The sequence below is a fragment of the Crocodylus siamensis genome, chromosome 5 (assembly GCF_052110815.1).
Source record: "Crocodylus siamensis isolate JL-2025a chromosome 5, ASM5211081v1, whole genome shotgun sequence".
In the NCBI taxonomy this organism is placed as follows: domain Eukaryota; kingdom Metazoa; phylum Chordata; order Crocodylia; family Crocodylidae; genus Crocodylus; species Crocodylus siamensis.
The window spans coordinates 54,712,063-54,737,603 of NC_143399.1; the positions used below are offsets into that span (position 1 = coordinate 54,712,063).

General features: G+C 40.6%; 1 protein-coding gene across 5 annotated transcripts in view; it reads left to right on the forward strand.

Annotated features, from left to right (window-relative positions):
* HMCN1 (hemicentin 1) overlaps positions 1-25,541 on the forward strand; it is a 356,272-nt gene that overhangs the window by 142,633 nt on the left and 188,098 nt on the right. For all 5 annotated transcript variants that reach the window (XM_090048332.1, XM_090048334.1, XM_090048335.1 and 2 more), the window contains exons 12-19: positions 12,344-12,485; positions 12,567-12,694; positions 14,690-14,803; positions 15,763-15,921; positions 16,776-16,970; positions 17,752-17,850; positions 20,247-20,374; positions 24,711-24,855. In XM_090048332.1, the coding sequence (XP_089904458.1) occupies positions 12,344-12,485; positions 12,567-12,694; positions 14,690-14,803; positions 15,763-15,921; positions 16,776-16,970; positions 17,752-17,850; positions 20,247-20,374; positions 24,711-24,855 (1,110 nt within the window). The remainder of the gene's footprint in view (positions 1-12,343; positions 12,486-12,566; positions 12,695-14,689; positions 14,804-15,762; positions 15,922-16,775; positions 16,971-17,751; positions 17,851-20,246; positions 20,375-24,710; positions 24,856-25,541) is intronic.

Consider the following 25,541-nt stretch of genomic DNA (forward strand, 5'->3'; position numbering starts at 1 on the left):
TGTAGATGCATCCTGTGTGTACAAGCATTTAAACAGTTTCTATTGGATTAAAAATGGTGGGCCTAGTAGAAACTTCAACCTCATTCAACACAGTAGAAGTGTCTTTAGGTAGAGTATCTACCAGAAGAATAAATGCTTTTACACTTTTACTATTGATAGGAACCTTTGCACCTCTCTCTAACATCCCCACATGAAGAGCTGTACCCCCTCCACCCTCCAAGGGGATAGTCTGTGACTTGGCCAGACTCCACTGCTCTGGCTGAGTCACAGACCAAACCCCTTCCACTGTCAGCTCTGGGGCTGTGCAGCAGGTATCCTCCCCAATCCTCCAGTACCCCCATGACCACAGACCCTGTACCATTCCCAGAGGTCTCTGAACCCCTTCACCCCACCTCCCTCCACTACACACAGACCCCAGACCACACACTGTTCCTTGAGCTGGACCCCCCCCTCCCCCGACACAGGCTGCCTTGTCTTGGCTTCCACTGTTCCCAGATCCCTGTGACTTATTCTTCCTGGACCCTGCGTGAATGGCTGGTCCATGTTGTCAGGCTCTCTTTCTTGTGAGGGCCTGTCAGTGCTGGTTGGGTACAGGATGGGGTGGGGACCTGGGTCCACCGGACCCCACTGCCATCCCCAAACAACATTGGCTGCTGGAAATGGAGACCACTGACAGGGCTGGGTGATAGAGCTCTTTCACTACAACAGCAAGGGCCCCAGGAGCAGCATGAGCAAGATTGTACTGCAGCTAATGCCCCAGTTGAACCACAGGCAAAGCCCTGCTCAGCCAGAGCCCCAGCTCAAAATGGACTTGATCTGGGTCTGCTGTCTGATAGCTGGGAGGGAAGGAAGAGGTGTTGTGAGGAGGGAGAGAGGTGGTCCTCCAGCAGCCGGCCAGCAGCCAGCCCTGACCTTGGGTGCTGTTAATTGTATCCAGGCAGACTGGGCAGCCTGCAAAACATGTCGGATTGCATGCTCTGGGGCTCCCAAGCTAGGTGCTCTCTGTAGCACTGTCTGTTTACAGAGCATACAGCTAGCTTTGTGAATGGTTATACTCTATTCGACTTGTAGGGCTGCCAACTGCTTAAATTAAACCATTTCATAGTTTAACTTAAACCAGTTCATTTGAATACTTGCATGCACCCATAGTCAAGGAAAGCATTCTTACTTCATTGGCATAAGAGGCCAGTCACATTTTCTACATCAGGGAAAGAATATGGCCAAGTCATTGTTGACTTCCATATTGACAGAAAAACAGAAAATCATCCTGGCTATAGTGGCCATATTTGTCTTAGAGTACAGCAATGAAAAACCATAGTCAGCTGTTTTTGAGAAAGATGGAATAAAGCAATTTATGTTGGAAACAACCTAATCTCTAGTGCAGATACAGTCTTGGAGTCTGCATTTCTGTTTACTTATCTAAGTGTAAATCTGGAATAACTACAGTGAAGTGAATATACAGTGGTGTAAGACACCTTTGTTTCTTGAGGAAATATTTGCCCATAGTATCTTTAGTTGGACAGCTTTTAAAATATCATCAATATTCCCTCTGGCTCCCGGGGGATCGGCAGGATAAACACTTAAAACACAGTTTGGCAGCAGTTGTCAGAACAGAAGATGGGTAACAGGGCAATATATCATCATCAAATTCAAACTCCTTCAAGTCATGCACACATATACAGACATGTATGTAATGAACAGAGAAAAAGCCATAAAAACAATACTCAGACCTTTGAACCATAAAAAAATGAGACTGGAAATGTCGTACTGCCCTTTTTGCTGTTATTGTAAATAATTTTTTTAAAATCCAAAATAAACTCTAAAAACTCAACTCAATCTGGATTGCAACGTGATTCTTCCTTACCTATTATTAGGAGCTCCCTTAGATGTTTAGTAAATCTTTTCAACTTGCACATTTTAAAAATGATATTAGCTTGTATCACTTTGACATGTCCATCCTTTTTAGAACAGGAAAGAAAACACAGTGAAACTCGGCAATGGTCTTTGATACAAATGTGAATGTTCTTTGAATGAAAAAGAGCTAACTCAGCAGGAATCAGTCTTTCGTGATGTCTCAGCAGCTGCTAATTACCATGAACAGGAACTCAATGATAGTTATTATGCTGGTTTTTGAAGTCAGTGTCTTGCACAGGAAATACAGATGTTTGGATGAAGGGTCAGTGATTGCTGGACCTGCCTCTTTGAGTGTTCTGTGACTCAGGAATATTACTGTGTATCACCAAGTTCAATAATCTCTCTCTCTCTCCCAATGTTTCACATTCATTGACTCCTGCTGGTACATCACACACAGGCACAGAGGGTCCTCTTTCCTACTTACAGTGAGAGGAATTGAATGGAAAAAAATCTAAGTGAAGTGTGTATTTGTATTGTCAAGTAAGTCTCTCTTTGTGTCCTGCATTTGCTTAAATTTGGGAAATTTCCTTTGATAACATTCCCTGGATGATCTCATTTACAGAACTTTACACAGGAAAGGGCAAACAGAATATTAAGCAAACACAGGTTTCTTATCAAATTAGAAATATCCCTTCACTTCCTGTCCCTCCAGTGTGTGATTATTTATGATGGATGAACTTCAAAAAGTGATTACTATTGCTATTTTTATCATACTCAAAGTGTGCTTGGTGCTTTATGAGCAGGGTGATGAAAAAATCCCTACCCCAAAGAGCTTAAGAATCTGAGTGAATAAAATATAGAAGAAGAATGGAGTAATAAATGCAACAAAAAAGAAAACTGACAGTATGCTGGCACATTTTGTTAGTTCTATAATATAAAGTTAGATTCCTTGTTTTGAATTGTAAATTTGTTAGCACTTCTTTGGGAAAAGGTTCTATGCGCCTTTGAGAAGACATCTGTTTTAGAAAGTGATTGAGGATACATACAAGCATTATCTTTAGAGTGACTTGGCCAGGGTTACATTAAATTAAATGCCCACTTGTGCAGGCATTTGAAGGGTTTAATTCAGAAAAAAAATGGTGCATTCCATCTAAGTTCACCTCAGGAAGTGCCCTAACTTGGATCACAGAAGGGTTTAACTTGATCTAGGAAGGGGTTAACATGATCTAGTGAACACCTGCATGCATTTGAAGCCCAGCCCAGCCCCCTGGCTGAGAAATCCAGCTGCCTTGGGTCTGCTATTCATTGGAGACCTTTATTGGGTCACACTTCCGATCAGCAGCAGTGCAGATCATGGGATGGGGTAGTAGTGTATATAGGGATCTGGCAGCAGTGTGAGATGGGACATGGAAGAAAGGTAAATGAGGAGTTGGGCAACCATGTGGGTCAGGGGATAGGGAAGCAGTGTGTTCTGCTGTCCTGTTCCCTGAAATCCTGATGCCACATCCCCTGACCCATGCTGCTGCCTGATCAACAGCATAGGTCAGGGGCAACAACACCATGGTTCAAAGAATAGAGAAGCAGTGCAGCCCTATCCCCTGCCCAGTCCCCAACCTGGTCCCCAACTTGCGCTGCCACCCATCCCTTGCCTTACACTGACCCTGACCCTGACCCCAACCTGAGCCACCCATCCTCTGCCTGATCCCACATCTAATCCCTGGCCTGATCCTTGACCTGCAGTGACTTGTATCCCTGAATGCTCCCCTGCCTGATCCCCAACCTGCTCTACTGCCCCATCCTCCACCTGTGCTGCTGTCCATCTCCTACCTGATCCCTGACCTACACTGCTTCCTATCCCTGCATATTCTCCTATCCAATCTACACTGCTGCCCCTCCCCTACTTGATTCTCCATCGATGCTGCTGCCCGTTCCCTGCTCTCCCCACCAATGCTGCTACCTGATCCCAGACCCTAGCCCTAGCTGTTGGTTTGTACTCACCACATTGTTTCTAACTCCCTGGCTCCGAGCAGCGGTGGCAGCCCCAGCAGCACCAGTTCTCACCCTGGTAAAGCCAGAGCACCGATAACTTGAATTCAAGAGGGAGCTTGCTTTTTCTCCTGTTGACTGAAGGGAAAAACACCTCATTTTGAATACAACTAAATAGGGGAGCCTGGCTGCCTGCACCACTCTTGGCAGCAGTGAATAGCAGTTGAAGTAAGCTGCCTAAACCTAGCCTGGGTAGGGTGAGTGCTTGTTCCTCCCTTTAAACAAGTGGAGAAATGGCAAGTAGAGCCATCTGGTTTGTATTAGCTTTCAAATGGCTTGCAGTGTGAAGCACACCTGAATGCGCCGTATGTGTGTCTGTGATGTCACATACAGCATTGACTGCGCTTGTCTGGATGTGGCCATAGGGGTTATTAGGTGTTCAGGCAACATCCTCCCTGTAGTTTCAATCACACATGTTAATGTTTAGAGCAATAGCAGTTTTTGGCTTAAATCTATTTTTTTGTTAGCATGCATTCCTGAGCACAGTTAGAATGTCTGAAGGCCACAAACATGCACCTCCATCCTGGCACTCAGACATGCCAAATTCAAGCTTTATTAGTTTTAAATCTTTGGTCATGGAGGTATTCAGCAGTATGTTGCAAATTGTGGTCTCCTAAGCCTTCTACACCAAAAAGTATAGGGTCCTGCCATGTAACCATGGGTTTGTGATGCACACTTGATAACATATAACAATATACTACACACATTAAAGCTTAAGATATTGAAGTCCATTGGGACTTTTCCATTGATGTTAGAGGTTTGGATAACACCTTGGTTCTGATCCATGTGAGTAGACCCTTTTGTGTCCTAATGCAAGTCTGCTTGTAGCAGGTGGGCCAGATTGCTAGATAGGGATTTGCCTTTAGTAGAAGTTGAACTGGATTTTGCAAAAATCATGCCCTATCTGCAAAATTTGCGATGAGTTTATTGAATCTGCTAAAGCAATTGCTTTCTTGTGATTTCAAAAGACAGTGTAAATAAACTATTTATTTGTTTATCTTTCCTTATTGTAAAAGAAAGAATCATGGTTTGATAACAGTTTTCAAATACAAAAAATGTTGCTGTAAAAGGACTATAGATTACTTATTATATATGTCCACTGGCAACAGGAAAAATGGGCTTAAACTGCACCAAGGGAATGGATATTAATAAGAACTTTCTTTATATGACAGTGGTTGAGCACTGGAATTGATTACTCAGAGAAGCTGTGGAATTTCTGTTGCCAAAAGTTTTTAAGTGCAGTTCAGACAAATGTTGGTCTGGGATGTTTTAGACAGGGATGATTCGGCCCTGACCAGGGGGTTGGCTTAGATGGCTTCTTGAGGTAACTTCCAGCCTTGGTTTTCTGTAATTTTGTGCATTACTGCTGACATGAGCAAGTTCAATCATGCAGCTTTCCAAAGAATTCTTTCTCGTTTCTACTGCCTCAAATAATTATGAAATCTTTAAGATGATTCCTGTTGTATTAAGGAATGTTTATGCTTATGTACAAATTCTGTTTTAGTTGATACTTATCTAAGTCTAGGTTTCCAAGGACTTATGTATAGAAAAATACATAAATTAATGAAAAACAAGATTATTGTAAAATAGCAAATTTTTCCTCGTACTGTGCACTGTTGGACTCTTTTCCCCCCAATCTGTATATAAGGCAAATATATATAAGGTTTTCTCCATAAGGTGAAAAATAAAAAAGAAAGATTTTTTTAATATTTATAACAACTGTATGTTCTAATGAACTATAGTGCAGGACAGAAAACACTGGCGCCTCAAATACACATCCTAGTCAGAGGCCCAGCTTAAGAACTATATGTTGATTAAGATTAGTGTAAGTCAGTGGTTTTCAAACTTTTAAAAATCAAGGCACAGAACTTTTGTGAATTGAGTGGCAACAACTAACATAGTACAGTATTTATCTCCTTTTCTGAGGGGCTGGGCAGTGGTGGCGGGGGCGGAGGGGAACAGTGACAAGTCAGGGCCTCAGCCTCTGCTTATTTCCTTACACTTGGCTTGTCTCTTTATATCTCATGGCACTTTTCAAAGGATCTCAAGGCACCCCTGGGTGCTCTAGCAGCCTGGTTAGGAATCACTGGTTTAAGGGCTTTAATGGAATCATAGTACATTAGAGCTCATGCTAGCCATCTTTACTGAAGTGAATTTCACCCCCACATAAAAGGAAGAAAACAGTAGGAGCAATACAAATGAGCTCCCCTTAATGTATTAACTCTGACCGAAGCAGACCACTTCTGTCAGCAAAGGCATAGACAGAAGCGACAATTTGTACCTGATCTCACCCCTGAAAGTGCTGTACAGCTGTGACCAAACACAAGTGCATGGCTGCAGAGCACTTTAAAAGGGCCCAATCCTGTGACAGTCTGAACCTGGAAGACGGACCAAAGTGGAGCACCATCATTAACTCGTGTTTGGGTGCATTGAGAGCAGGGCTGGGAAGAGGGGAAGGGAGTAGAGAGAGCTCATTCTAGGGATTTCCTAGCCAGCTCTGGAGGATGGGGCAGGTGAATTGGAGCACGCCTGGTGTGGGTGGCTCCAGTCTCCCCACCCTTCACTCCAGCACAGTCTGGGGAAGCCCCAGAATGGATCTCCTTCCCTTGCCTCCTCTCTCTCCCATCCTGAGACAGTACCAGAGTCCAAGAGAGGTGAGACAGAGCTAGCAAGAAGAGGCTGCAGAGATGCAGCCTTTCTCCCTGGATTGGCTCCAAATTGGAGCCCAATCTCTACACTCTCACAACCTAACAGCTAACGTCCGTCAGGTGGGAGAATCAGTTTAACCTATAACGCTTTCTGTGAAGCACCATGAATTAAACCAGGGAGCTGCACTTCACTCTGCACCTCGATAGGTGGTACATCCTCTGCCTGTCCTTTTCTGAGAGAGAAAACAAGATTGTCAATTAGTGCCAAACGTGGCTAGCTGGCATCTTGCTTAGAGCTTCAACTGTCTTTTGTTGGCTTTCTCTTCTCCACAAGACAGACCAATAGAATTCAGGAAGTATACTGAGTACAGTCTGTTACTTTTTATCTTTTGCCTGTATAATAAAAATAATATTGCTGTGTTGAAAAGACTATATTATCAGTGATGTGTTGTCAAAGCGCAATTTGTACTTGCCGGTTGAGCCAAACACAGAATTTTCTAATATCAACATGAGAATAGATCTTCTTCAAACCCAAAGCATTCAGAATATCTCCCAGTCTCGCTTGGCAATATTTAAAACAAAATAAAAATATCTGAGGAAACTTTGCACATCATGAATCACTTCAGAATATACATTCATTTTGTTTCTCTCTTGTGTCTGGATTTAATTCCAGACTCTGTTAGTGCTACTGCCTTGCCTTTAAATGGTGTGTTTTCCTTCCATGACCTCAGAAAACTCTGATTTTACAATACGCTTGGTGTGTCAGTTGTTACTATACCAATTCTACAGGTGGTTAAACTGAAAAGGTGAGAGGATCAGGGCCAAAACTTTAAGACAGGAAACCAGAGGTTCATGTAAAACAGTTAAGAAGAATTTGCATAATTACACTTTTTTTGCAAGTGCCCATGTAAGTTAGCTACTCCTCCATTTTAGTTCTCTTTGGAAACGTAGCTACCTACTTGTAATGGCTAGAAAATGGTATTTAGAGGTTTGCTTTTGGGAAGTGGCATGCAGGTAAAGTAGAGATGCATTAGAACAATGGTCATTAATCCAGTGCCAACAACTTGTACATGACAGTTGAGTCATTGGTTGGGAACAAAATCAGGAGGGCCAACTGCAATTTTGCTACTCTGACCACCACACCACACCACACCACACAAAGCTGTGTCTAAATAACAAAGCATTACAGGGAGGGCTATTTCCTTACTGATATTATAACAGCAAATTGATTTGTATAAAATAATGGAAGACCTGAAATTTCACATACAACTCAAAATAACATTTATTATAGGTGAAGAATACTGGTTAAAGGTGAGCATCTCACTGGAGGACCAAGCTTCTGTTTCTTCTGGCTCATGCTATTTTTCTATACTCTGTGCCACCTTTTTTTCCTGTTTTGGTTTTTTTTTCTGCTACTGGGAAATCCTGGTAGCAAATCTTTCTTCTGTACTGCAAATTAACAGCACAGGGCATATTTTAATGTTCCATGTGTGTGGTTTGTAGTACCACAAGAGGCTTGTGGTGCCACAAACCACAAGTGCCTGCATGTGGGGATGCAGCCATTATAATTTATAATGCATAATTATATATCATCTATAATAATTACAGATAGTAGCAATATTATTTTTATATAACTCCTGCCTTGCAGTAGTGACTTAATAAGCTGACATTTACAACCCAGACTGGGGAAGGAATATCATCTGCCTGTAACAGGTATGGACCCTGTGTTAGGCAAGGTAGGAATTGGCTTAACTAATAATACTTATGGCCTTGCTGACCCCTGTTATCCAAAATGTGTAACATTTTTGATGAACTGCTTTATGTAAAATGCAAATAGTTGCTAAGGAGGCCTCCTGGTATTCCAAGTTATTGCTTGAACTTGCTATGTAATTTCTGAATAATTTCTCTAAATCATATTTTCCTTCTATAAATTAATAAAAATAGTTTTTCATTTTGAAAAAACTTTTCGAGATTTGACTGAAAAGTGCTGAGAGCATGGAAGAGCTGTCATAGCTATCATTATTTAAGAAAAATATTACTGAAAATGGCCAGGATTGTATATCCTATCTCAAAGGGCTTCATCACAATGTTTAATCTCAGACCTACATGAACTCTAATAACTTGGCCTTACTAGCTCTTGAGTGGATGTGGAATGCTAGAAGATAGAAACTATGTGCATTTATCTCTCAAGATTTTAGTATGAATAGGAGGACTGACATATCGTTTTTGCCATGCAAGGAAATATATGATGCTGCTCCTTTTTTCTAGATAGGAGAATGGAGTAAGACAAATAATACATAATAATAATCAAATAATCAGTCAAGAAAGAGGCTATTCCAGGAAAAGAGTTTCTCCTGTAAAATGTTTCTTTTGGCATTATCACAAGTTAATTGTGGGAGGAAAAGGGGATTTCCAGTGATAAATCTAGAGAGAGTTATAGCAATCATGCAACTTGTATATCATCACAGCATCCTGTTCACTGTATGTGGCTGCTTATTGTATATATAAATGCATAGTGAGTTGTAACAGGAGACCAGTCTGGCTAGACAGTAATCTCTTCAATAAGCCGGAATCATGCAAAAAGTGTGGTCATACTGCTAGGGAAGAGTATAAGAGTATGAGTGTACAAGGAGAAAATTGGAAAAACCAAGGCGCAATTTGAGATGCAACTGGAAAGGAACATAAAAGGCAATGAAAAGGAATCTTACAGGTCTGACAAAAGTAAGAGTACTAAAGAAACCATAGTTTACATAACCATATCTTCATAAATGGGATTGAGTGTATGGTTTTTGCAGATGACAGCAAGTTGGGTGGATTTTCAGAAATTCTGAAGGATAGGGCTAGGATCCAGAGTGACCTGAGTAGACTAGAAAAATGGTCAGCATTTAGATGAGACTCAACAGGGACAAGTGCAAAGGTCTGCACTTTGGAAATAATTGCTTGCACCAATACAGACTGGGGAATGACTGCTTAGGCTGCAGTGCTGTTGAGAAGGACCAAGGGGGTTACAGTGGACCATAACCTGAATATAAGCCAACAGTGAGCTCTTCTTGCAAAAAAAAAAAAAGAAAGAAAGAAAGAACAAAGAAAAGAAAGCCAACAACATACTGGGTTATATTAACAGCACCAGAGGGTAGGGAATGGATCTAGGCGGATCTGGACAGGCTGGAAAAAGGGGCAGAATGAAACAGGATGCAGTTCAACAAGGACAAGTGCAAAGTGCTGCGCCTGGGCAAAAAGAATCACCAACACACTTACACACTGGGGGATGACCTTCCCAGCAGCACAGCAGCAGAAAGGGATCTTGGAGTCATAGTTGACTCCAAGATGAACATGAATTGTCAATGTGACAAAGTGATCAACAAACCTAACCGCACTGTATCATGCATTAGCAGATGCATGACGAATAGGTCCAGGGAGGTGATGCTTCCCCTCTGCGTGGCACTGGTTAGGATGCAGTTAGAGTACTGCATCCAACTTTGGGCGCTGCACTTCAAGAGAGATGTGGAGAAGCTTGAGAGGCTTCACAGGAGGGCCACTCGTATGGTCAGAGGCTTGCTGGCAAGGCCCTACGAAGAGAGACTGAGGGACCTAGATCTCTTCAGTCTTTACAAGAGAAGGCTGAGAGGTGATTTTGTGGCTGCCTATAAATTCATCAGGGGAGGGCAGCAGGGAATAGGAGATGCTCTATTTACTACGGCACCCCCTGGAGTAGCTAGGAACAATAGCCACAAATTGATGGAGAACAGATTTAGGTTGGACATTAGACAGAACTTCTTTGCAGTAAGGGTTGCCAGAATCTGGAATGGGCTTCCAAGGGAGGTGGTGCTCTCCCTTACCTTACGGGTCTTCAAGAGGAGACTGGATAAGCACCTAGCTGGGGTCATCTGATTCCAGCGCTCTTTTTTGCCCAGGGTGGGAGGTCAGACACGATGATCTACTGAAGTCCCTTCTGACACTAACATCTATGAATCTATGAAACTTGTCACTTGCAAATAAAAGGAAGTGATTCTTCTACTCTTTTCAGCACTGTTGAGGCCTTACCTGGAGTACTGCATCCAGTGTTGTGCCATGTGCCTCAAGAAGGATGTGGACAGTTTGGAGAGTCCTAAGGAGAGCAACAAAAATGATTAAAGGTCTGGGAGGAAGGACTTATGAGAAAAGGCTAAAAAAATGGGTTATGTAGCCTGGAGAAGAGAAAATGGAAGGAGAATTTGACAACAGTTTTCAAATACTTGAAGGGCAATTGCAGAGAATGGCGATGGGCTATTATTTGTGGCCTGAACCTCCTGAGTAGGAGGGTGAACAAGTACTGGAACAAGCTACCTAGGGAAACTGTGGAATCTTCTTCTCTGGAAATTTTCAAGAGCAGGTTGGACAGACATTTGGCTGGGATTGTTTAGTAAGGGATGTTCTTGACTTGAGCAGGGGTTTGGACCAGATGATCTTGTGAGGTCCCTTCTAACCTTACTTGTCTATGATCCTGTATTTTAATTTCAGCAGGAACAACTAGAAAAATATACCAAAATCTTCCTTTTGATTTTGCTGTCTTTTAACATGTCGAATTCTCACTGAAGTCTGTAGGACATGTGCATACAGATCTGCCACAGATCCAAGTCCTGTATCACGCTGTATTTACTTTGTAAATGATCACTTTGTACATTAAAAAAATATGATATACACTAGGACTATGAGAATGGTGCCATTAAATTCGCTTAATGATTCAGTATCTTATAGCCACTTTAGAATAGGCTGAGTCCCAGATGATAAAAAAATTTTAAATCCTTTTTTGCTCTGTCTTTTGTTGTGTTACTTTAATGGTCAGCAATATTCCATACACACACATACCTCCCAAACACATCCCACCCTCTCCCAAAAAGATGATGTCATCACACCAGTGTGCTGCACATATTGGGCATGTGATCCTTAGTGAGAACCTATATCTCAGTTTAAACTGAAAATCAATTCTCCTAGGAATGTACATCTGGAATTTTGTAACTGACTCTTGAAGTTCACTTTCACCTTAATATCCGAATTGCATCGACCTCTGAGGTTACGGGCTGCTGTCATCTCAGTTTGAACAAACACTCACAACTTAATTAAGCTGCTAAGTTCTTCTGGTTTGAGTTCAAGCCATGTGAAACAACAGTTTCTCATAGTTTCCATCCAAACTTGGCACAGCTTGCCCTAAGATCAATCCAGATTTGTGAACCTCAGTGAATTTTATTGATGAACCTGGCTCGGGTTTGGCTTTGCATTGAAACTTGTGCTCTTGCATTCAAGTTTGGCTGAGCACATTCTAAAGCAAATTTAAAGTACATGGATATGGTAGTTTATTTTCCCTTTTTAATCAAAACACTATCTCTAGTACTACTTTCTCCTCAAGTCAAGCATATTTTCTGCCAGGCAAGTATATAAATGGAGTAGAAGCTGTTTAAAATATGCTATTTGTAATGCAAAAAATATGAAGTATTAAAGCATTTTGAGCATCACTCTAGATAAAAAGGATTTTTATAAATGGCACCATGTCTAATGAGTTGCTGCTTGAAAAGTATAAATATTCTTTCATAACTCTCCCATGCATTTCTGAACATTATCACATTTTTGAAAAGAGACGATAGGGGAAAACATTTTGTTTTTCACCATTGAAATGTGTTTCTGAAAATTGTATTAAATTGATTATTTTCAAGATCAAGATTATTTTTAAGATTTGTTTACTGGCTACAAATGTGAGCCTCATCCATGTTCAGCATATTTCATTTGTTGATTTTCTTTATTTTGGTTTTTTTTTACAGAACCACCTAAAGTTGTCATTTCACCCAAGAATCAGTCATTTACCACTGGCACTGAGGTGTCTATCCGGTGTTCTGCAACAGGTTATCCAAAGCCGACAATAGTCTGGACACGCAATGATATGTTCATTATTGGCTCAAACAGGTAGGGTGCTGGGCTTTTTGGCCTTTCTCTTTTCTGTTTTACTGTTTTCTTAGTGACGGCTGAATTTTTGTTTATTCACAGATATAGGTTCATTCCAGAAGGTACTTTGATAATCAAAAGGGCAATTTCAACAGATGCAGGACTTTATGGTTGCTTGGCTAGTAACTCAGCTGGGACAGAAAGAGACACTTCTACTCTCACATATATTGGCAAGTATCACAAGAGACAGGAAAGTCTTTAAAAAAAAACAAGCAAACAGATAATCTGAGGAAAAATATTGGATAATGCTCAGTTAGTAGAGCTCAGAAATTTTCATAGATATGAAATTTCAAAACAAAATATTGAAATGTTTGTAAAAATTAAGGAAATTGTAGTGTTCTATGGGTGTATCTACATGTGCTATTATGGTGCCTGAATAAATTGGAGCATTTATTGCTCTGGAGTTTATTGCTCCTGGGCATGCCATTTGAACATGGGCCAATTAATTCTGGAGCAATAAACTGTAGGTTATTCAGGTGCAGCATGTGCAATTGGGGTGGAGCTGCCCTGACTGGCAGAGGCCTTTGGGAGCGGGGGTCAGCCTGTGAGTTCGGGGCTGTTCTCCTCAGCTCAGTGTACTGTGGAGGGGCTAGCTGTGGCATGAGGGAGCTTCAGTGCAGGGCTAGCCAGCCAGCAGCCCCCACACTGAAGCACCCTTGGGCCCTAGCCTGTCCCTGCAGCATCTGTACATGCACTGCTGCAGAGGTTCTTTTTACTCTGCAGTAGGAAAGTACTTGTATTTACAAGTATTGTATTTACAAGGACTATCCTGCTGCAGAGTAAATAGTTTACTTTAGCCTCACAGGGGCACACGTAAAGACACCAAGACATTTATTGTGCAGCTAATATGTCAACCACATAGTAAATGTCTCGTAGACATGTTCTGTTTAACTCTATTGAGATAGCTAGTTACTTTTAATATTTATTGAAGGCTATGTGAGAAATAAGATGATGTGTTAGATCTCCACTGATCTCCACTGTAGCTACAGCACTGATTTCAGTGTAGTACAGAAATACCCATGTTAACTTTAAGCAAGGTAGTTTGGGTCCTGTGAACAGTTTAGTAGTAGGAGCTTAGGGCATTTATAGAAATGCCCAAAGAGGTGGGGGGCACTTTTAATTAGCGAGCCACACTAATTAAAAGCACCTGAGCGTCGCGTATATCAGTCTTCCCATTCTGATAAAATGGCAGCGGGGCACTTTGAAGTAAAGCTCGTTTGATGAGCTTTAGTTCAAAGCACCCCACCACCATTTTTCAGCATGGGGACACTGATGCATGTGACCCCAGAGGCTGCTGGAGGATGTTAATTTCCACACTCCAGCAGAACTGATTAATTGAGTTTTCTCCAATATGCTGGATTTACAGAGCATTGGAGCAGCCTCTCTGCATGTGTTTAAGTGCCCTCAGAGCCCAGAGCAGACTCTAAAGTATGCTCAGTAATCAAGGTGAAGTGGTCCATTCTGGGCTCTTGCTGCCACAGATAGTTTGTGAATGATAACCCAACTACCTAGTTTAAAGCTAGCTTGAACATGTCTACTCTGTGCTGTGACTGCGGTTAAGCAATGAACAGTGCTAACTTCTGGTGAGCGTAGACCTACTAGAAGAGTATGTCCGCAACTAAGTTCTAACCTTTTCTTCAGTTTTTCATGCATTTGATTCTATTCTTCCCTAATCTCACTTCATATTTGATCACTTATCTCCCTGAAGAAGCTTTTTGGGCAGGAATCACCATTGTATAATGTTACAGTGTTTCTAACACAATGGAACCCTAATTCTGACCAGATCCTTTAGGCATGACAGTAACACACAACCAATAATGGAAATCTGCTAAGAATTATTATTAAAACGTTTCAAGCAGACTGAGCATCTCTGAATTCTTCTACTTCCCCTGGATCATCCAGTCCTCCAAGTTCTTATTTCTAATTTCTTAATATTACTCTTACCTTTTAGTTGCTTTGGCCGTTCCAGTCTCTTCCTTATCTTGCTTCCTAATGTTTTGTGGTAAAGGCCACATAAAATTCTCAAGTTGGCCCAATTTCTGTCAAGATGTTCTGTAGCAAGAGAATAGTAGACCCCACCATGATTTAAATAAAGATATGTTGTAAATAGTCATCTTTTTGTTTTGCTTGTTTAAAATGTTCTCTAGTATTTTGTTTCTTTTCAGAGGGCCCAAAGCTGACTGTGGTTCAAAGTGAAATTCTGGTTGCTCTTGGAGACACAACAGTAATGGAATGTAAAGCCACTGGAGTCCCACCTCCTCAAGTTAGGTGGTTTAAAGGTGCATTTTTTATATCCATGCATATCCATTTGTTTGTTTCATTTATTTAAACAACAATATTTTAACCAATTACTAAGCATGTTTTATGGTCCCCCAAAGCTAACTTATTATTCAAGTAGTACCTGACCCATGAGGTTCTAACCTTGTTGATGCAGCTGTAGGACTTACTTTTTCAATCTATTAATAAGTTACTTTGATGTCTAGTCAGTTAAACGAGTAGTGAGTCAAACCTCTTGTTTGCTAAATAGTAGCCTTTTTACTTTATAGAATGTTACTAAAATCTCAAACCATGTCTTCCATGCTTAGTAACTGTGTGGTTCCTTGAATCCGTATACAAAAGCCAATGAATCCCTTACTTCACCTTCCACCCAAATGTAAAGGTGCCCATTACAACCTGTTCCTTAGAGTGTGGAGGAGATTGGCAACCAGCACACTGAGCATCATCATATTGCTAAATGAGGGCCTCTCTCCTTCTTGAAAACTGAGCCTCCACTCCTAGAGAAAGGATTAACTCCTGCCTGCACTTGTATATTGGCTGTGTTGCTTCAATTAACCTGGAGTGGTTTCTAGAATCACAGTGTTCCTGAAAAGATAAGACCAATAGTCCACCTAATCCCATATTTGATAGTGACCCATTCCAGATGCATCAGAGTGAAGCATAAAAACTCTTAGTGTAGACTGTTCTGGAAAAACCTGCCCATATTGGAAGTTTTTTCCTAACCACACTCAGTTAGTGGTTAGCTTGTGCCCTAAACTTTTAGGGTATATATAGTATTTTTTTAAAATGTCCTATGTAATGTAATAGTGGATGTTCTCATTTTCTGTTGAATAGAAACAGGGCTTCTAGGTACATCATTAAATACAGTCATATATGATATCAGTCTGATTAGGTGACAGCTTCATTTGATTTTATTTTGGAAATTCTCCATGCTAGTTCATAGTATTCTGTCTGAACCTAGGTGACCTAGAATTGAGGGTATCAGCATTTCTTACTATTGATACATATCGGGGCCTCCTGAAAATCCAAGAAACACAGGATTTGGATGCTGGTGATTATACCTGCATGGCTACCAATGATGCAGGAATTGCATCTGGGAAGATAACTCTAGATGTTGGCTGTAAGTATTCTGTATGCAAAAGCATAAATGCCCAGGATTTAAATATTTCTGTTTCATGCCATTGGAGTGACAGATAACTTGATTATTAGTGAAAAGCTGTGCAAGTCACTTAACCTTCCAGTCTATCAAAAAGCTCAGCCTCTTCTCACAATGTGCCTTTGTCATTTTTCATACAGCTCCTTTTTGCTTAAATGTTCCCTATAGAGTGACTCACCAAATCAGCTGCCTCACTTCATTCATATTTATCTAGCTTGTCTTTTCCCTCCCTTCATTTGAAATGCTTATATAACATAAGGAAATTTTGTTTTAATGTATTGCAGCTATATAGGATATATATAGAGAAGATATGCTACACTGAGCTGAGTAGCCATATAAAATTATTATTACCCTTGTCCCTCCTATCTGCTTCAGCTGACCCTTTTTACGTGCCTGTGATGCTACTTGCTATGTGATACTGAATTGAGTTCCCAGTCCGTTGAGTAACCATGGTAGTAAATCCTCATGTCCACATGGAGCCCTACTTCAGTCACTGATGATGCTTGTAGGTCCAGGCATATGGTGGAACCTACCGGTCCAAGGTTTTAGTATGTGTGCTCCTTGATACAGTGCCTTTGTCTGTTCTTGCTTCAGGGAGGTCCCTGGCATGTTTTTGATCACCCCTAAAGTAAGCACTGAGGGAAGATGACAGCTGCAAGGATTTCCTAAATTAAGAAACTGGTAATTGAGTGTTACGTGGTTCTACATAACAGGAAATAAAATTTTATTTTAGCCTAAATTGCAGGGAGAATAGTAATGGCATGGTGTTTTCCTGTTTAATTATTGTCTTCTTTTTAATTACTGTCCATCTGTTTCAGCTTCTCCAGTTTTCACACAGGAGCCTAGTGATGAATCTGTTGATATTGGCTCAAATGTGACATTGCCTTGCTATGTTCATGGTTACCCAGAACCAAAGGTTAAATGGCGGCGACTGGATGGTGCTCCCCTTTTCTCAAGACCCTTTGCTATTAGTTCCATCAGCCAGCTCAAAACAGGAGCCCTGTCTATTACCAGTATGTAAACAAAATCTATAAGGACAAGATATCATAGAGAAATATGCTCCATGAAATGCCTTTATCTACATTGTTCCATTACTCTAGCATTCATTTTTCTTTGTGAAAATATTACTTTGGCAACACAGCTGAGATATCTGATACCATAGTTCCTAATGACATACACTTCAGTTACGGTTGGAATTTCAGTGTATTTGAGTAAGAATAAAGTCACTGTCAGAAGTCCAAAATTTTGGGGGAAATTTAAATTTGGCTTGGCTCTGCCCTTGGCCACTTGTTGACACTAAGGTCCCTTGGAATCTTTTGTGAGGGAGGAAGGGATGTTAAACCCATTGTTCTAGCCAAGTCCTAATTTGTCTAATTACTGTACATTTTGCCTACTTAATTTTTCCTTACAATTTTACTTGGCAGTAGTATTCTTCACTCCCTGTATTAAATAGTTCCAGGGTATGTTCTGTGTTATTAAACAGATGTCGTGTTTCCTCATAGACATGGTAATCTGGGTGGGCAAAATGATTCCTGTATATGAATACTGTATGTGAATTTCATTAAATCCTTTAGGATAATAAATGTTATGTAAACATAATATCAACATAATTATACAAGTTCTTTTCCATGTGCATTACTCCTCCATTATGACCAATGTCAAAGATTTGTAAAGCAAAATGGTGTTAAAATTGAAAGATATGCACACGGGTTATTTTTGTGTTACAGACTCTAGTATAAAATAGTTTAAAACTCTGCAATTTATTTGCCCCCCCTCCTTTTCATCTCTTTTCAGATTTGTGGGTCAGTGATGAAGGAACTTATATCTGTGAAGCTGAAAATCAGTTTGGAAAGATCCAGTCACAGCCGGCCACTGTAACGGTAACAGGACTGGGTAAGGCAGTTAAGTTAGTGGATGTACAATCTAAAATCAATAAAGGATTCTGTACCAGTTCTATACCTGGAATATGTGTGACTATTTCTCCATTCCAGATGAACCCAAACTGTATTCCTGAATCCATTTGATAGAATTCATATAAGCAATAGGGGTGTGCAAAATGGGCCATATTCGATTTGGATTCAGTGCAAATCAGGGACATTGATTCAATTTGTTGATTCTGATCACTGTCTCGATTCAATTCAGCCAAATCCGAATCTGAAGACTCGATGCTGATTCAGAGAATCAGTGATCTGGCCATAGACAAAGCTTTAAATGTTTTTTCTGCATACCTCAAGGTGCCAGGAGTGGCTCATGAATGTTGTAATGCTGGGGTGGATGGAGCATCCCACAGGAGTGTGGGGGGCCCCCCGTGTGCTCAGTGGCAAACCCAGACGTGGATCGGAAGTGCTTCTGGTCCACTTCCGGGTTTTCTGCCAAGTGCATGGTGTGGTTCCCAGTGCTCCTGTGGGACACTCCATCTGTCCCACCATCTCAGCATTCACGAGCTGCCTGGTACCTTGAGGTATGTAGAAAAAACATTTAAGGCTGTGTCTATATCTGAATTGTCAAATCTTTCCGAATCTCTCCGTATCAATTTTGGAGGGTTCTGATTCAATTAGGAGAGATTAAAAGATATCCTGATTCAATTCTGATTTGGAGATTTGGCCACTGAATCAGGCCAAATCTCTGCTGAATCAAATCAGCAACCAAAACTTCGCACAGCCCTAATAAGCAAATAGGATACGTTCATATGCATTGGATATTTTATTGATTTTATGCAAGCACCCACTTCACTAATTGAAACAGAAGATACTTGCAAGGAAAAATGTAAATCCAAACCACCAAGTTCTGTGTATTAAGACATTTTAATCACCTTTTGACTTGCTGGAGTCTTGAAGAGTGTAAGACAAGTTTCAGTTACGCTGAACAAAATGGACATTCAAAACAATACTTATTTTTGTTTCTCCTGCTGTTCTTCGTGTTTCCTCATAGACATGGTAATCTGGGTGGGCAAAATGATTCCTGTATATGAATACTGTATGTGAATTTCATTAAATCCTTTAGGATAATAAATGTTATGTAAACATAATATCGACATAATTATACAAGTTCTTTTCCATGTGCATTACTCCTCCATTACGACCAATGTCAAAGATTTGTAAAGCAAAATGGTATTAAAATTGAAAGATATGCACACGGGTTATTTTTGTGTTACAGACTCTAGTATAAAATAGTTTAAAACTCTGCAATTTATTTGCCCCCCCTCCTTGTGAACTTGTAAAAAGCAGAAAAATCTTCACCATAAAAACATTTTGCAGAGAGAGATGGGAGGTGTTTCCTACCACAATTCATCTTAAAAATATAGGGTAGCAGAGAGAGTGTTCTGGGGAATTTGTGGATATAATTAAAGTGTAAATCTCTGTAATAAATCAAGGCAGTAAATCAAGAGCTTGGACAAAATATAATATAAATAAATGATTTCATTTCAGTTGGATAGTGGGAATGAAAATAATTGGACCATAGTGCTGTGAAATGCATACATTTATGGGAGAAAGGAAATAGAGAGTGTCCTCATACCCATCTAAGAAAGTATTTTGTGTCTTGAACCGTATGTTAGGAATCTGTTCATTCATATGCTAGCAGCTATCCAGTCTCTGCTTTCAAAAGTAAGTTTATAAATCAAAGACAAGTGCAGCAGCTTATGCACTGGTGAGGTCTGTGTTAAATGTTTTGGGGCATTCCAGACTCTCAGCCAGGCTGTTGACCTTTTCATGAGGCCTAAAAGCCTTGTGCCTAGAAAAATAGCCATCACTTGGTCATTGCCTTAACTGACTAGCTATTTCAGTCCCTAAAATTTCTGCCAGCAAAAAGAGGTAATATCAGACTGATTTCAATGGGATTTTTGTGTGTGCTGAAAGTGCAAAATAAAGCCCAAAAGGAAGTAAATGTATACAGATTCGGCTAGATAATCTTCATCTTTTACTGGTTGGTTGTTCCCTTGAACCGTTCCCCTAACAAACTGTCACTGTCCCTTATTTCTTACTTTGTCTATTTATTTAAGCAGTCTGCTCCTGGCTACAACCCACCCTCAAAAAAGAAGAAAAAAGTAGCCCTTACATGCCTTTTGCTGGCTTTCATATTGTTGACTCTCTTTGTCCATCTTGTCTATTTACATTGTAATGTCTCTGGGAAAGGGATTATTTTGGACCCTGTGTCTGTTGAGTCTTCTGTAGGGGGGAACCTGTTCTATGCACCATTGTAAATATTAGTGATAATGATGGCAGAGAACATTAGTTTTGATTTATTATGAGCATATGGAAATACTAAATTGTCGCTTCTAATTTTTTAAGTTGCCCCTCTAATTGGAATGAGCCCAGCAGTAGCCAATGTAATTGAAGGACAGCAGCTTACCTTGCCTTGTGTACTTCTGGCTGGAAACCCCATTCCAGAACGGAGGTGGATTAAAAACAGTATGGTGGTAAGAATTCTTTTAAAATGTTTTGATATAGTCTTGTAGTTTCAAATTTGTTGACATAGAGAAAAATCTGCAGTTAACCTACTTAGTAATGTATAATAATGTACCTGCTTAAGAAATTAAATTTTTGGATGGGAAAAGGAGTTTTAAATAAACAATTTGCATTCTACCAGTAAAGGCACTGATTACACAAGGCTTCCATGCACCCAGGGGTAGATCCAAAGGGGGTGCAGTGGTGTGAACACCCCCCTTTTCAGGCCACACCAGGAACAGCAGCAGAGATTTTTTTTTAAATCCCCAAATCAAGTAAAATCCTGTCTGCTGTCCCCCCCAGACATGGTACGCCCTCCCTTTCTCTCCATCCTCACTGCCATGGTCCTCACTGATCCCGCTGTCCCCAGCTGATGGGGGGTGAAGGGCCATGCACCTGCGTCACTCCTGCCTGCTCCATCTGAGAAGAATGGCAGCAGCGGTGGCAGTGGACAGGTTCCTTCTCTATGCCTGATCCTCCACAGTGTCCCCTGCCAGCCTGGGAGCAAGTGCAGACCAGTGAACCCACCTGCTGTTGTCTTCTTCTTAGTCCAGCTACAGTGGCTCTGGAGCCTCCCCCCACTGTGAAATGAACTGGGAGTGTTATGGTTTGAGGGGGTTGTTTATACAGCTGCAGCTGGGCTCAACAAGGGACAGCAACCGTGGTGGCAGTGGGAGGGTTCGCTCCTCCTGCGCTTGCTCCCATTCTGGCGGGGAACACCCAGAAGGAGGCTTAAATATTTTAAGATATTATAATACATTTAGGCCTTAATATATTTAAAATTAAATACATTTTACGTTTTTTAAATATTTGACCTTTATCAATCTTGAGACAAGTACATGGGTAAGCATTGTGCATATTAAAGAAAGTTATGCTATGTGAATGTATGTTTGTGTGTCCACAAAAAAACAGAGACTTGAATTTATTTCTACTTATTTTAGATTGTTATGATTTATTATTTATGGGAACCAAGGCTCCAAGAGAGTCTAGGTCCCATTGTACCAGTTGCAGTATGAACATGTAGAAGTGTTTGGACAGAAAGAGGAAGAGGGATACTATTAGTTCTGTAATGTTTTTATGATTAGACATACTCATTTTTTTAAAGATTTACTCAAAATGCAGTTAAGTGGTGACTGTTCCTATTTGCCTGACATACTTATTGTCAATAATTGTTAGGTAACCTATAGACATATGTCAGCTGTGAATCTTGAGAAAAGGCTTGAAACAGAAAAAGGGAGTGTGCTTCCTCATCTTTGCACAGAAGGCAGGTTCATGTGAAATGGCTAGTATGGATAGAAGCATTGGAATATTTGAGTGATTATTTTTTTGAGGCTTGGGTTGTCATTGGAGTGGAAATGAATGGGTGATTGAAATAGGATTGACCAAAATGTCAGCAAATTTGGTTCTGCTGATGAGTTAAAATTAGTAATGACAACATCTGTAATGGACTCATGGTGCTATTATACCTTCCTACAACTTGTTGGATATTGGGGTCAGTTGCCTACAATGGAACATGTACGACTGTCAGCTGTATTCAAAGAAACATGTTGTAGGTAGATTATTAAACTATGTGTTTTAAAGAGCTATGATTAGGGTTTATCTGAATTTCTGAGTGCAGGAAATGCCTGCCTTAGACCCACAGCAATGTTATGGAAATACTCTAGAGAAACATCCCTAAACAGCTACATCTTCCTCTAATATCGCCTTAATAAAATGATGCTTTTTTTCCTCCCTGCTCTGGAAACTTCAAGCAGGTTTCTAAGTGACCATCAGAGATAGTTTTAATGCGACTTCCTGAGCTTGGATTCCAGAACTGCAACAAGCAGTTTCTGCACCCTAGGTGGCAGCAGCAACTGGGCAGCTGTCATTCTTATGTCCCCGCAAAATCTGTACTCAGAGCTGATAACCCCTATTTGTGCAATTACTGCTGGATTATGCATGCAAAGAAATTTGAAGCCCCAAATTTTGCTAAGGGAAGGTGAGCCACTATTCTCTGTGCGTCTGTCTGGGATCCATAAGATGTGGGATTTGCTCCTTGACCTCTGTTTTATCCACTTCCATAGAAATTCCGAATTCTCTAGTGGCATCCTCTATCTCCAAAGTGAGGTTCATATAATACAATAAATGAAATGCACAGATTTAAATCCTAGAAAATGAAAAATACTTTTTCTTCCTTCTTTTTGAAACCTCTCCTTAGTCTTTTAAGGACTTCTTAAAATGTCAGTGGCTTCTTCTCTGAGCATGCATAGAAACATGAAGACATTTAGTCTTCACTCTTCTTAGAAGCATACTGAGATGAGTTTACAATGCCTGAATGTGAGAAGAATCCACATGCAGTGACACTGCATTTGCTGTGTAAATGAATCTCCAGAGAGCAACAAATGTCTTACTATGATCCCTGGCAGACCCAGTTCTTTGAGTAAATGTGCTGTCTTTTATTAGATCAACTAAGTAGTTGGAAAAATTGTTCTTTGCAAGCTTTTGGGTACAAACTTCCTTCTTCAGGCACAGGGAACATTTGCTGTTTCTTTGTGTGCTCTCCTGGGTAGAATGGAAGCCAGTATGCAAAATACAGATCTGTGAAAATGCAAATGTGTGGCAGTGAGGATCAGAGGCCCTGTGAGATGATAGTTGTGAGATGAGTAAGAGGGTAGGGAAAAGGGGAAGAATGTAGATAAAATGAAATGAAGACACGTGACCTGGTAAAATGAAGACAGGTGACCTGGGGTTATTGGACGGCAGGCAGGTTATAATGTGCCATAAATCCAGTGTCTATATTTAGTCCATGATTTTTTGTATCCAGTAATTTATGAAATGAAGTTCATAAGCTTGTAAATTCCCTTGGAGGATTAGAACAGAGATTTGAGAGAGAGTGGTTATCTTGTGAGAAATGGGCACTCACAGGTAGTTGGGTATTTTTGTCTTTGATAGATTTTTTTGGTGGGTGTTCATTCTGGTACATAGTTGTTTGGTTTCTCTTACATATTTTCCATCCTGGCATTTAGTGTACTGGATGAGATGTATTACATTTTTGGAGTTGCAAGTGTAAGATCCAGGAATGGTAATAGTTTTGTTGTGGAGTATAGTTATTGTGGGAGTGTTGGAGATGTGTTGGCAGGTTTTACATATTTGGTCCTGGCATCGTCTGGATCCACTTGGTGTCCTTTGGGCCATAGGAAATTTACTTCTAGTGATGAGGTTGGTGAGTGTCGGTGCATGTTTAAAAGCCAAATGATGAAGATGTTATCTATATATCTTAGGTACAGCATGGATTTGGTAGTGCAGTTCTTGAGGAATTCTTCTTCCAAGTGGGCCAAGAAAAGTTTGGCATATTGGTAGGCCATTTTGGTGCCCATGGTCTGGAGGAAGTGTTAGTTGTTAAAACAGAAGTTGTTGTGTGTGAGGATGAAGTGTATAAGTTCAGTAATATTGTCATGTCTGTACTTTGAGTTGTAATCTTGCTCTTGTAGATACTTAAGGCAGGCTTGGATGCCATCCTGGTGTGGCATCCCTGTGAGGCTTCTCAAGGAAATGTACTGTCCAAAATCTTTGTTGTAACTATGAGAAACTGTGCAAGCACTCCTCTTTGCTCAGGTAGCTGTGGAAGTCCTTCACCACTGACACTGTCATCCCAGGGAAGGTCTCCTTGCTGACACATCTTAGACACTGCGCCTTAGGTGTTTCACTCCCCAGGGCTTCAGGGAGTTCTCACTCTGCTTTCACTGCCTGTAGATGCTCCTAAGGGGAGCATCTCCCCTTCCAGTGGCTACAGAGAATATCAGCTCAATTTTCACAAAAGCACTGCCCTTCTCTTTAGTGTGTGCAGCTGCAAGGCACACTGACTCTTCCTTCCCTTGGCTTCAGGGAATACCAGTGGGATCTTTCTTTTTTTTCCTCTTTCTGTTCCTTTTCTCAGAAAGAGAGGTGCTAATTCTTTTGGACAGCAGCACAGATTTCCTGCGGCACTAAGTAGGTGAGAAATGCTGTGCTCCAAGAAAAGTTGCACAGTGAAATCTATTAAGAGCCCTTGCAGTTTCTCTCATCACAGAGCAAAGCTGTGTCCAAGTTTACAGGACAGGTTTCCATAGGCATAGCAATGTCAGTCAGGGACTCTGTTGGCAAAACTGCACTTTTACCAACACAACTTGTCAGGAATATATGTGTGTGGATATTTTTCCTCAAGTAGTACAAAATACAGCTTTGCTGGCATGCCTGTCTCCACAGTAGCTTGTTCTGTTTTCAGAATGAAACATTAAGTGTTTTAGTTAATGTTATTAACATTTTAATGTAACTACCTTCCTCTTCCAGTTGGTCCCAAATCCCTACATCAATGTTCGTGGTGATGGGAGTCTGCACCTTGAAAGAGTTCGGCTGCAAGATGCAGGGGACTATACCTGCATGGCAAGTAATGTAGCTGGTACAAATAACAAAACTACCACCATCAATGTGTTTGGTAAGATAAACTGTTTTGTTGTTTCTGCACTGCAGGCAAAATAAGGACATGCTTCAGGGAAGCAGTAGCTCATATAATTTTTTATGATGGCAACAGTATCTCAAATACACTTGTTTCAGTGATGTTACACTAGAATAATAGAGAATGAGTCTTACTGCACATAATTCACTTAAGTAATCAAGCCTATGCCTTTTGAAAAGGAAGACAAAAATCACATCGTTTTTATCTTTTGAAAAATCTTTCGTTTTAAGTATGTACAAGTGATGTGTTTTGCAGCCTCTCTCACTTTATTACCAAAACAGACAAAGTGGGAGTTTATTGGAGATCTGTGCCAAGTGCTAAAAGGTTTCATAACTGATAAAAAGAAAGTACAACTCATGGGATTATAGCACTTAAAATAAATCATGACTTTGGCAAAGCTGCATTTAAATACCATAAAAAATGGCAATGACAGGGAACCTAGTGTTTGCATTGTAGTAACCCATCTGTATTTCACTTCAGAAACTTGTATGAACTTTGTGTGAGGTCACAACCACTTCATTGTTCATAGTTTAAATTTTCTTACATGTTACATTAATCAAGGAAGACTCATTTTAAGCTTCACTGAAAATGCTGGAACATGTTTTCCTCTTCAGAATGCTACATCCTTCATGCTCTTATTAGTTAATGCTCTACAACTGCTTTCA